The following is a 12,423-nucleotide window of genomic DNA, read 5'->3' on the forward strand; positions in this document are numbered from 1 at the left end:
TCCCCAAGGTATTCTTCAAGTACGTTAAGAGCAAGAAGATTAGATGTGAGAGAATAGGACCAATCAAGTGTGACAGTGGAAAAGTGTATATGGAACCAGGGGAGATAGCAGAGGTACTCAATGAATACTTTACTTCAGTATTCACTACAGAAAAGGATCTTGGCGATTGTAGGATGACATACAGTGGACTGAAAAGCTTGAGCATATACATATTAAGAAAGAGGATGTGCAGGAGCTTTTGGAAAGCATTAAGTTGGATAAGTCACCAGGACCAGACGAAAAGTAACCCAGGCTACTGTGGGAGGCGAGGGAGGAGATTGCTGAGCCTCTGGCAATGATCTTTGCATCATCAATGGGGACAGGAGAGGTTCCGGAGGATTGCAGGGTTGTAGATGTTGTTCCATTATTCAAGAAAGCGAGTAGATAAGCCCAGGTTGGTAAGTTGATGGAGAAGATCCTGAGAGGCAGGATTTATGTACATTTAGAGAGGCATAATATGATTAGGAATAGTCAGCACGGCTTTGTCAAAGGCAGGTCATGCCTTACGAGCATGATTGAATTTTTTGAGGATATGACTATACACGTTGATGATGGTAGAGCAGTAGATGTACTGTATATGGATTTTAGCAAGACTTTTGATAAGGTACCCCATGCAAGGCTTATTGAGAAAGTAAGGAGGCATGGGATCCAAGGGGAAATTGCTTTGTGGATCCAGAACTGGCTTGCCCACAGAAGGCAAAGAGTGGTTGTAAACGGGCCATATTCTATATGGAGGTCGGTGACCAGTGGTGTGCCTCAGGGATCTGTTCTGGGACCCCTATTCTTCGTGATTTTTATAAATGACCTAGATGAGGAAGTGGAGGGATGGGTTAGTAAATTTGCTGATGACACAAAAGTTGGAGGTGTTGTGGTTAGTGTGTGGAGGGCTGTCAGAGGTTACAGCGAGACATTGATAGGACGCAAAAATGGGCTGAGAAGTGGCAGATGGAGTTCAACCCAGGTATGAGTTGGTTCATTTGGTAGGTCAAATATCATGACAGAATATAGTATTAATGGTAAGACTCTTGGCAGTGCGGAGGATCAAAGGGATCTTGGGGTCTGAGTCCATAGGACACTCAAGGCTGCTGTGCAGGTTGACTCTGTGGTTAATAATGCATATGGTGCATTGGCCTTCATCAGTCATGGGATTGAGTTCAGTAGCCGAGAGGTAATGTTGCAGTTGTATAGGACCCCGGTCAGACCCCACTTGGAGTACTGTACTCAGTTCTGGTCGCCTCACTTTTGGAAGGATGTGGAAACCATAGAAAGGGTGCAGAGGAGATTTACAAGGATGTTGCCTGGATTGGGGAGCTTGCCTTATGAGTGAACTCAGCCTTTTTTCCTTGGAGTGACGGAGGATGAGAGGTGACCTGATGGAGGTGTATAAGATGATGAGAAGCATTGATCATGTGCAGTCAGAGGCTTTTCCCTGGGGCTGAAATGGCTAACACAAGAGGGCATAGTTTTTAAGGTGCTTGAAAGTAGGTACAGAGGAGATATCAAGGGTAAGTTTTTTATGCAGAGAGTGGTGAGTGCGTGAAATGGGCTGTCGGTGGTGGTGGTGGAAATGATAGGGTCTTTTAAGAGAAACAACGTGGTCTTTTAAAAGACTCCTGGAAAGGTATAGGGCTATGGGTAACCCTAGATAATTTCTTGGTTAAGGACATGTTCGGCACAGCTTTGTGGGCCGAAGGGCCTGTATTGTGCTGTAGGTTTTCTATGTTTCTATTTCTTTTTTTTTCGTAAATGCCTGCAAAGCACGTATATGGTGACATTTACATACTTTGATATTAAATTTATTTTGAACTTGGCTTGGTTATGGAAAATCCTGAGAAGACTGCTGGAGAAATACAACCTGCCAAACTTTCTCAAAGTTGCTCGCCTGGGATTCAGTATAGGATAAGCAAACTTTTTGTGAAGAGCAAAGCCTCCTCAGTTTCCAAGGTGCCAACTCCATGACTCTCTGAAACTGAAGCCAACGTTTTCACAACCTGATGGCCCATTTGATGTCTACTGAAGCTGTGGGTCACATACGCCAGAAATGGGTCAGCAGGTATGATGACGAACAGGATTTGGTGAGGAAAATGAGCCCTGTCTTGATCAGAGCTAACACCATCTCATGTTGGCAAGACTAAGCTAGAATTTCTCTGTTGATGTTGATAGATACTGTATATAAATATCCAGCAGGGACAAGTTATTCAGCCTCCAACCTGATGGCATAAATGTCAATTTCAATTTCTGGTAAAAAAAAATTTCCTCCCCCCACCCCTTTGTCTCTTCCCCTTTCCTCTCCTCACCTGCCTATCACCTCCCCCTGGGGTCCACTCCTCCTTCCCTTTCTCCCATGGTCCACTCTCCTCTCCTATCAGATTCCTTCCTCTCCAGCCCTTTATCTTTCCAACACACCTACCTTCACCTATCACCTTCTAGCTATCCTCCTTCCCCTCCCACCATCTTCTTAGTCTGACATCTTCCCCCTTCCTTTCCAGTCCTGAAGAAGGGTCTCAGCATGAAACATCGACTGTTTATTCATTTCCATGGATGCTGTCTGGCCTGCTGAGTTACTCCAGCATTTTGTGTGTTACTGTGGATTTCCAGCGTCTGCACTCTTCCTCGTAATTACAGGTCATTCAGTGCCAGTGTGGTCAAGGTTTGGGTTTGGAAAAGAAAATAATTCAGATTTCCGATGCAACGTCTCTTCAAGAACTGTGTGGGTGTCAGGTGAGACTGTTACATAACTGTCTGGGCTTGTACAGAAGTGAGGAGATGTTGGGAGCTGGAGTTTGGTGATGTCAGGAATTGGTGGTCAGCCAACGTGTGATAATAGCATAGTCAGATCGTTAGCACCTGCTCTCCTTTATCTATAGGTTTAATCTACTTAAACTCAGTTTAAAGCTAATAGTCCTGATTTCATAAAATCATAAAACCATAAGACGTGGTAGAATTAGGCCATTCTGCCTAACGTGTTTGCTACACCATTTGATCACAGCTGCTTTATTATCCCTCTCAACCCAATCTCCTGCCTTCTCCTCATAACCCAATCAAATCAACCCCTGCTTTAAATATACCCAATGACTTGGTCTCCACAGCTGCCTGTGGCAATGAATTCCACAGATTCACCACCCTCCGGCTAAAGAAATTCCTTCTCATCTCTGTTCTAAACAGACGTCCTTCTATTCTGAAGCTGTGCCCTGTGGTCCTGGATCCCTTTTGAAAACAACCTCTCAATCCTCTCAACATCCACTCTATCTAGGTCTTTCAATCAGAACCACTATCTAATGAAACATGAGCCCTCTACTTCCTCCACTGGCTGCTCCACACCCAAAAATGAACACAGCCAAGAGACTTTCCAAATTAGATCTTTAAATAGATTTTGGATTCAGCATTGTTTGCAAGGACTGTCTTTATGGATTCTTCACCTGGACAGGCCTCAGTGCAAGGATTCCTGGAGGAAGTCGAGGTGCAAAGCAGCCAGATTCAGGGTGGGAGAATGACATTGAACGGTATCGTTTTTATTTTGAAGACTCTGATGTTTCTTTTGGAAGTTGCAGGTTGAAGGAATGTTGGAAAGTTGGCAAGGAAGTGATGGGTAGCAGTCTACGGAATGCAAACACACAACGCAGTGTCAGCCAGAACTGCGTAGGATGCCTGTGTCTCAATTCTAACAAGCTACCCATCATCAATGCCCAGAGCCTCTTATCGTCCCCCACCCCCAGTGTCATTAATCACTTCTATGCCAGTGCCAGTATTCAAATCCACCCCCAGTGCCAATAATTGCCCCATCCCTAGTGCCTGTAATCACCGGCACCTTCCCGTGCCTGTATTCAACCCCACCCCAGTGCCTGTAGTTGCCCCCAACCCTAGTGCCTGTAATCAGCCCACCCCCATGCTAATAATTGCCCCATCCCGTCCTACAATCACCCCCACACCAGTGCCTGAAATCGCCCTACCCCCTGAGCCAATAATTGCCCCCATCCCCAGTGCTTGTACTCACCGCCACCCCCAATGGCTATAATTGCCCCCCACCTGCAATGCCTATAATTGCCCCCACCACTAGTGCCTATAATCACCCCACCCCCTCTGCCAATAATGGTATCATCCCCACTGCCTGTAATCACCCTCACTCCTAGTGCCTGTAATTGCCCCACCCCCTGTGCCAATAATTGCCCCAACCCGTGCCTATAATTGCCCCACCCCCAGTGCCTGTAAATTTCCCCACCTCCAGTCCTGTAATCCCCCACCCCCAGCACCTATAAGCAACCCTACCCAGTGCCTGCAATCGCCTCAACCTGCAGCACTCGTAATCACCCCCATCCCCAGAGGCTGTAATCACCCCCACCCCAGAGACTGTAATCACCCACCCGCAGCACCTGTAATTATCCCCACTGCAGCACCCGTAATTACCCCTGAACAGTATCGGTTCAATTGCGAGGATGTGACAAGTGCACATGCGGCCGATTAGACGCATGGTGAATCAATTGGGCCTCCTACGTGCGGAGGGCTCTCTTGTTTCACACCGGCTTTCGAGCGTGCATGTTTTCGTCTCAGTGGGCCCAGTTCGTCGCTCCCAAACTGAACGTTCCCAGTGTGTACACTGGCTAACATGACTCAGTAAAAACGTTTAATCGTGCTGCTCCGCTGACATCCTTGCTCCACACAAGCGTAACAGTTATCCCATCCTCTTTGCCAACTTTATGTATGCATGGGGCAAGAATGACAACAGAGCAGCATCTGTCTTGTCCCCACAGTCTCTCTCCATCTACCCACAGCAGCGCACACTACATAAACCCCCCCTCAGCACAACAGCACGCTCACCCCCATTACACCCCAGCAAAAGATACCCCACCCTCAGCACAACAGCACGCTCACCCCATTACACCCCAGCAAAAGATGCAAAACTGTCAATGCTGGAGGAATTTTGTCAAATGGTGAATCGTCTGCAGATCACCTTCAGTAAAACAAAGGAGATGGTGAGGGACTTTAGGAAGACTAAGCCTGCACTGCTCCCAGTTACTATTGATGGTGAGGACATGGACGTGGTGAGGACCTTCAAGTACCTGGATGACAGACTTGAGTGGAGAACCAACACGAGGCTGTGTACAAGAAGGGCCAGAGTCACCTCTACTTCCTGAGGAGACTGAGGTCCTTGGGAAAATGCAGGCCTCTCCTTCACGTGTTCTACCAGCCTGTTGTCACCAGTACAATCTGCGATGCGGTGTGTGCTGGGGCAATGGCATCAACACGGGTGATGCCAGCAGGCTCAATAAACTGATTAGAAAGGCTGGCTCTGTTATAGGAGTCAAACTGGACACACTGGAGGCTGTAGTAGAACAAAGGACCCTATGGAAAATTCTAGCAATTCTGGACAATGTTTCTCACCCTCTGAATGCCACCTTGGCTGAACAGAGGAGCACTTTTAGTAATAGACTAAGACAACTGTGCTGCTCCAATTGCACTATATGAGGTCATTCTTACCCTTGGCCACTAGGCTCTATAATGAGTCAACCTAAAGCCGGGGAAATGATGACCCTACTTGTTTAACTGTTTGAGGTAACTTATTTTTTCTTTTTTCTTACTTCTCTTCTAATATTTATATATCTGTGCACTTGTGATGCGACTGTGACACTGTAATTTCCTTTGGGATCAATAAAGTATCTATCTATCTATCTATCTATCATAGTACTGGGCACCATGACTACACGGCCAGGATCACCATTATGGCAGAGAAGTGCTGGTGTTTACCAGTGGTAGCCATAAGGGATGGTGAGAGTTCCTGGTTAATTTAACTCTCCCTGGCTCAGCACACCATATTCATCCCACAACTAGATCAAAGTTCAAAATGTTCAAAGTTCAGAGTAACTTTATTATCAAAGTACATATACAGTCAGTGTCCATTTTATTATGTACCTCCTGCACCTAATAAAGCACTGAATGTACTGTGTGCTTGTGTTTTTCTGCTGCTGTAGCCCATCCACTTCAAGGTTTGATGTGCTGTGTGTTCAAAGATGCTCTTCTGCATGCCATTGTTGTAATGTCTGGTTATATGAGTTACTTTCACTTTCCTGTCAGCTTGAACCAGTCTGGCCATTCTCCTCCGACCTCCCTCATTAACAAGGTGTTTTCACCCACAGAACTGCCATTCACACCATTGCTTTGTTTTCGCACCACTCTCTGTAAACCCTAGGGACTGTTGTGCGTGAAAATCCCAGGAGATCAGCAGTTTCTGAGATACCAACAATCATTCCACGGTCAAAGTCACTTAGGTCACATTCTTCCTCATTCTGGTGTTTGGTCTGAACAACTGAGCCTCATGACCATGTCTGCATGCTTTTACGCATTGAGTTGCCGCCACATGATTGGCTGATTAGATATTTGCATTAACGTACAGGTGTACTCACTAAAGTGGCCACTGAGTGTATGTTACCATGTACTACCTTGAGATTAATTTTCTTCCAGGCATTTAAAAAGAAATACAATAGAATCTGATATCAGAGGATTTGTCCTGAGACCAGCACATAATGGTTATCTCAAAGAAGGCACAATAGTGCCTCTACTTTCTAGAGGACACAGTTTTAAGGTGAGAGTGGGGATACTGAAAGGAGACCTGATGGTTAAGATTGGTGCTTGGTGGGTATATGGAATGAGGTGGCGCAGGGAAGTAATGTTAGGATGTTTAAAAGCAGGTAGTTGGAGAGCAGAGGAGAGGAGATATATGGGCTGATTGTGGGCTAATGAGATTAGCACAGATGAGAAACACGGTCGGCTAGTTTCTGTGTTGAGTGATTCTACGATGCCTGTATGGAGGCTCCAACCAATGCACAAGATCGGAAAAAAAGCTGCATAGGGTTGTAAACTCAGCCAGCTCCATCACAGGCACCAACCCCAACATTGAGGACATCTTGAAACGGCAATGGGGCATGACAGCAGCCTCCAACACTGAGGACATCACCATCTGGGACATGCCCTTTTATCATTCCTATCATCAGGGAGGAGGTATAGGGATCTGAGGAGGAACAGCCAAAGTTTTTGGAACAGCTTCTTTCACTCCGCCATCAGATTTCTGAACGGCCCATGAACAATGCCTCACGATTTTGATCTCTTTTTGCACGGCCCATTTATTTTTAACATAGTTCTTGTTGTAGCTTAGAGTAATATTCTTGTGTTTTGCAAAGAACTGCAGAACAACAAATTTCACAACATGCGTCAGTGATTATAAACCTGATAAAGATTAGCTTTATTTGCCACATGTACTGTAAATTGAAGCATACAATGAAATGTGTTGGAGTCAAATCAAACGAGCGAGGATTGTGCTGAGCAACATGCGTGTTCTGCCACAATTCACGCTCACAACTCACTGACCCTAACCATACGTCTCTGGAATGTGGGAGGAAACCGGAGCAGTCATGATCCCAAGGCCTCGTTCCGAAGCCCGTTTCTTCGGACCATCACAGAACCTGCCATGCTCACAAGCAGATTCTGAAAGCAAGAATGTCTCTGTTCACCAAGCCTGACAAACATCAGCAGCTCACTGCTCTGACTGGGACTCCCAAGCTCCCCCTTACCTCCAGAACATGTGCTGAGAATCCTGCCTGCGACATTTCCAGTTCAAACGAACTTTCATTGTGCTGAATTGTTCCTGGGACAAACAAGGAAAAGGAGAATTGTATCAACACGTAAGACCATAGGAGCAGAATTAGGTCATTCAGTTCATCGAATTTTTTCCACTATTCTATCATGGCTGATTTATTATCCTTTTCAACCCCATTCTCCTGCCTCTCCCCATAGCCACTGACATCCTGACTAATCAAGAACCTACCAACATCCACTTTAAATGTACCCAATGACTTGGCCTCCACAGCAACCTTTGGCAATGAATTCCACTGATTCACCACTATCAAGCTAGAGAAATTCCTCCTTATCTCTGTACTAAAGGGACATCCATGTATCCTGAGGCTGTGTCCTCTGGTCCTAGACTCCCTCACTATAGGAAACATCCTCTCCACAGCCACTATCTAGGCTTTTCAATAGTTGATAGGTTGCAATGAGATCCCCCTCGTTCTTCCGAAGTACAAGGCCAGAGCCATAAAATGCTTATTGATTCTCAGGATTCCCTTTGATTCTCAGGATCATTTACATTAACCTCCTGCAGACCCCCTCCAATGCCAGCACATCCTTTCTTAAATAAGGTGTCCAGAATTGCTCACAATACTCCAAATCTGGTCAGACCCTGGCATCCTTGCTTCTTTATTCTAGTGTCATTCAAGTGATATTCATGAAATGCCACATGGCCAATTGAGGCTACTCTGCCAGTTAGTAAGATTTCAGCTGGCTTGACTGTAACCTCAGACTGGGCAGCTGAAAGCACACACCACCAGGCTCAAGAAGCTGAATGGCGCTCTTATACAATAAGACTCTTAACCTCAACAATCTACCTTGTCACAGCCCTTGCATCTGATCATCTGCCACAAAGTCAACAAATTTCACAACATCTGCCAGTGATATTAAACCTGATTCTGATTTCTGAAGTGGAAAGGGTGAGCAATTTCAAGTTCCTGGTTGTCAGCATCTCTCAGGCTCTATCCTGGCCCCAACGTATTGCTGCAGCTACAAAGAAGGCACAACAAAGGCTATATTTCATTAAGAGTTTGAGGAGACTTGGTATGTCGCCAAAGTCATTGGCAAGTTTTTACAGATGTACTGTGGAGAGCATTCTAACTGGCTGCATGACTGTCTGGTATGTGTGCGGGGGGGAGTGTGGCTACTGCCCAAGATCAAAGTAAGCTGCAGATGGTTGCAAACTCAGTCAGCTCCATCCTGGATACTAACCTCCCCAGGATCAAAGACATCTTCAAGGAGCGATACCTCAAAAAGGTGGCATCCATCATTAAGGACCCCCATCACCCAGGGCATGCCCTCTTCTCATTGCTACCATCAGGTAGGAGGTACAGAAGCCTGAAGACACACACTCAACAATTCAGGAACAGCTACTTCCCCCCGCCATCTGATTTATAAATGGACATTGAACTCACGAACACTACCTCACTACCTCTTTTGCACCACTTATTTAATGTAACTTTTTAAACATATATACTCACTGTAATTCACAGTTTATATCATTACGTATTGCAATGTACTGCTGCCACATAACAACAAATTTCAGGACATACGCCAGTGACATTACACCTGAGTGTGAGCTGTGCTGCACCCTCTCTGTGGCTCTAACACTCTGTCTGCCTCCTGTTGTTCTTTATCTACCTTGGCATGCAGAACAAAGTAATTAAACCAATTACGTCCACCACCCCACCCCACTAACCTTCACCCTCTTGCTATTTTATTCATTCTAGAGACACAGCAAGATGATAGCCCCTCCGGCCCAGCGAGCCTGCTTCGCCCAAATAACCGGTGCCCTGTCTCAGCAGATGAGTCGAGGGAAAAACACAGTCAGTGGAGCAATTCTGAAAGGTTGAAGAGCCCATGTACCTTCTAACCCGAAGATTCGGTCTCCTAAGGCATCCACGATGTCATTCAGGGCTGCCTCGTCGCTTACGTTGAAGAAGTGTTTCTCATCTGGGTCACTGGCGATAAATTTGATCTCCCTTATGAAGGTCTCGGTGTCTTTGTGCCTCCGGATGTAGTGGCCCAGTACCTGTCGGATGAGCACAGGGTTACAACAGTCAGCTTTAATCTTGTCCGTGTATTTTCTGTGGGGTTGTCCTGAGAATGAATTTTGGGCAAATATTCGATAAAGTCACTGTCATAGAGCAACACAATAGGAAAACAGGCCCTTCAGCCCAATGATTCCATACTAACCACAATCTCCATCTTGCTAGTCAAAAATCGCTCTCAACAATGTTCCTCCATGTACTGGAGGCAAGGTCATTTGATTCTGACCAATTGGTTTATTGATCACTACAAAATGTCTCTCTGGTGCTTCCCACTCCATCGCCTCGCCCTTCCCCTTTCCCCAACCATGATTCCCCTCTCCCTGCCCCCTTCCCACTCTCAGTCCACAATAGAGACCCATATCAGAATCAGGTTTATCATCACTCACACGTCATGAAACTTGATTTTGTTAAGGCAGCAGTACAGTGCAATACATAAAAAGACTATGCAAGAGTCTTAGGCACCCTAGCTATATATATGTGCCTAAGATTTTTGCACAGTATTGTATGTGTGTGGGTGTGAGGGAGGGAGGAAAGGGGTTTGTTTTACTTTGTTGCTTGGTATGTTCCGTGTTGTTTCTGCTGAGCATGGTGCCCCTGCTTTGTTGGCACTGGAATGTGTGGCACCCTTGCGGGCTGCCCCCAGCACATCCTCGGCTGTGTTGGTTATTGACACAATCGATGCATTTCACTGTATGGTTCAATCCGTACTTTATGAATAATCTGAATCTGAATCTGAACCCAGGTCACTGGCACTGTAATAACACAGTATGCCACTGTGCCATCCCTAATGTTAAGTTCATTTTCTCGTGTAAGTGACATATCATTTTTGTTCAGTTTATGCTAATGCAGCCAACAAGACGAGGACACAGGCTGCTGAATGTTGTGCCCTTTTCGCCGGGAGGACCCTGTGCTTCACACACTGTCTCACCAAGTGGGAACCATAGACTTACATGCCTCTCCCATCCATGTACCTATCCAAACTTCTCTTAAAAATCAAACCCACATCCACCACTTTCACTGGCATCTCCTTCCACACTCTCACCACCCTCTGAATACAAAAGTTCCCCCTCAGGTTCCCCTTAAACATTTCACCTTTCACCCTTAACCTATGAACTCTAGTTCTAGTCTCACCCAAGCTCAGATGAAAAACCTTCTTGCATTTACCCTATCAATACCCCTCATGATTTTGCATACCTCGATCAAACCTTCCTTCATTCTTCTATGTTCCAGGGAATAAAGTCCCAAGCTACTTAACCTTTCCCCATAACTCAGGTCCTCAATTCCCGGTAACATCCTTATACATTTTCTCTGACCTTTCTTAGCCTTATTGATATCTTTCCTGTAGGTACACAATACTCCAAATTCGCTTCGACTTGCAAGCAAGACCATGTCTGAAAGTGCTAAATAACAGATGACCAGTAATAAATTCCACAGGAAATTCTGGGGAGACAGCTTTTCCCAGAAGTATAGGAAGAACATGGAACTTATTCCCAAAGGCCATGGCCCAGTGATCTGGATTAATGTCAGTAATGATATGGACACAGCGCACTGAAGTGAAGAGAACCTACTGACTGGTAGTATGAAGGAGCTGGATTAACATCTGTAATGTTATGGATTCTGATATGGGGCTCAAAGGAGAAATAGGTTACTGAGTACTTAACACCCTGCTCTACTCGCTTTAGACATATGACTGTGTGGCTAAACACAACTCCAATGCCACATTCAGGTTTGCTGACAACACCACAGTCACAGACTGAATCAAAGGTGGTGACAAATCAGCACAGAGGAGGGAGATTGAAAATCTGGCTGAGAGCTGCCACAACAACAACTGCTCAATGTCAGCAAGACCGAAAGGCTGATTATTGACTTCAGGAGGAGGAAAGCAGTGGTCCATGAGCCAGTCCTCATCGGGGTATCAGAGGTAGAGAGGGTCAGAAACGTTAAATTCCTCTGTGTTGTCATTTTGGAGGACCTGTCCTGGGCTCAACACATGAGTGCAATTATGAAGAAAGCACGACAATGCTTCTATTTCCTTAGGAGTTTGTGAAGGTTTGGCACAATATCTAAAACTATGACAAACTTCTATAGATGTGTGGTGGAGAGTACATTGATTGGCTGTATCACGGCCTGGTACAGAAACATCAATGCCCTTGAACAGAAAACTCTACACAAAGTAGCGGATACAGCTCAGTCCATCTCGGGTAAAGCCCTCCCCACCACTGAGCACATCGAAGCACTGTCTCAGGAAAGCAGCACCCAGGCCACGCTCTCTTCGCACTGCCACCATCAGGAAGTAGGAACAGGGATCTCAGGACACACACCACCAGGTTCAGGAACGGTTATTACCCCCAACCCCCAATCATTACCTGGTTCCACACATCCAAGACTTTTTGGCATGTTTAGTCGGAAAGTTAAATTTTTCCAAAGTCAATCTAGTTAGGGGCTACCATCAGGGGCCTGTTTGCTCAGAGGACATTCCCAAAAAAGCTGTGATAACCCTGTCTGGCCTCTTTGAGTTTCTGCACATGCTGTTTGGGGTGAAAAATATAGCACAGACTGTATTAAAGGACTAAGATTTTCTTTTTATTTACCTGGACGACATACTTGTTGCCAGTGCATCCAAATCCGAACATGTATCTCATCTCCACACACTTTTTGAATGTTTAAGCCAGGGTTGATTATTAACCCTGCTAAATGCCAGTTTGTATTGTCAACCATC

At 45.6% G+C, this 12,423-nt stretch overlaps 1 protein-coding gene across 1 annotated transcript in view; it reads right to left on the reverse strand.

Annotated features, from left to right (window-relative positions):
• Nucleotides 1-12,423, reverse strand: part of itga10 (integrin, alpha 10) — a 169,206-nt gene that overhangs the window by 64,151 nt on the left and 92,632 nt on the right. Inside the window, exons 9-10 of the mRNA XM_073061150.1 lie at nucleotides 9,520-9,685; nucleotides 7,602-7,675 (exon numbers count right to left, since the gene is read on the reverse strand). Coding sequence (XP_072917251.1) covers nucleotides 7,602-7,675; nucleotides 9,520-9,685 — 240 coding nt within the window. The remainder of the gene's footprint in view (nucleotides 1-7,601; nucleotides 7,676-9,519; nucleotides 9,686-12,423) is intronic.

Source organism: Hemitrygon akajei, chromosome 11, assembly GCF_048418815.1.
Source record: "Hemitrygon akajei chromosome 11, sHemAka1.3, whole genome shotgun sequence".
NCBI classification, from domain to species: domain Eukaryota; kingdom Metazoa; phylum Chordata; class Chondrichthyes; order Myliobatiformes; family Dasyatidae; genus Hemitrygon; species Hemitrygon akajei.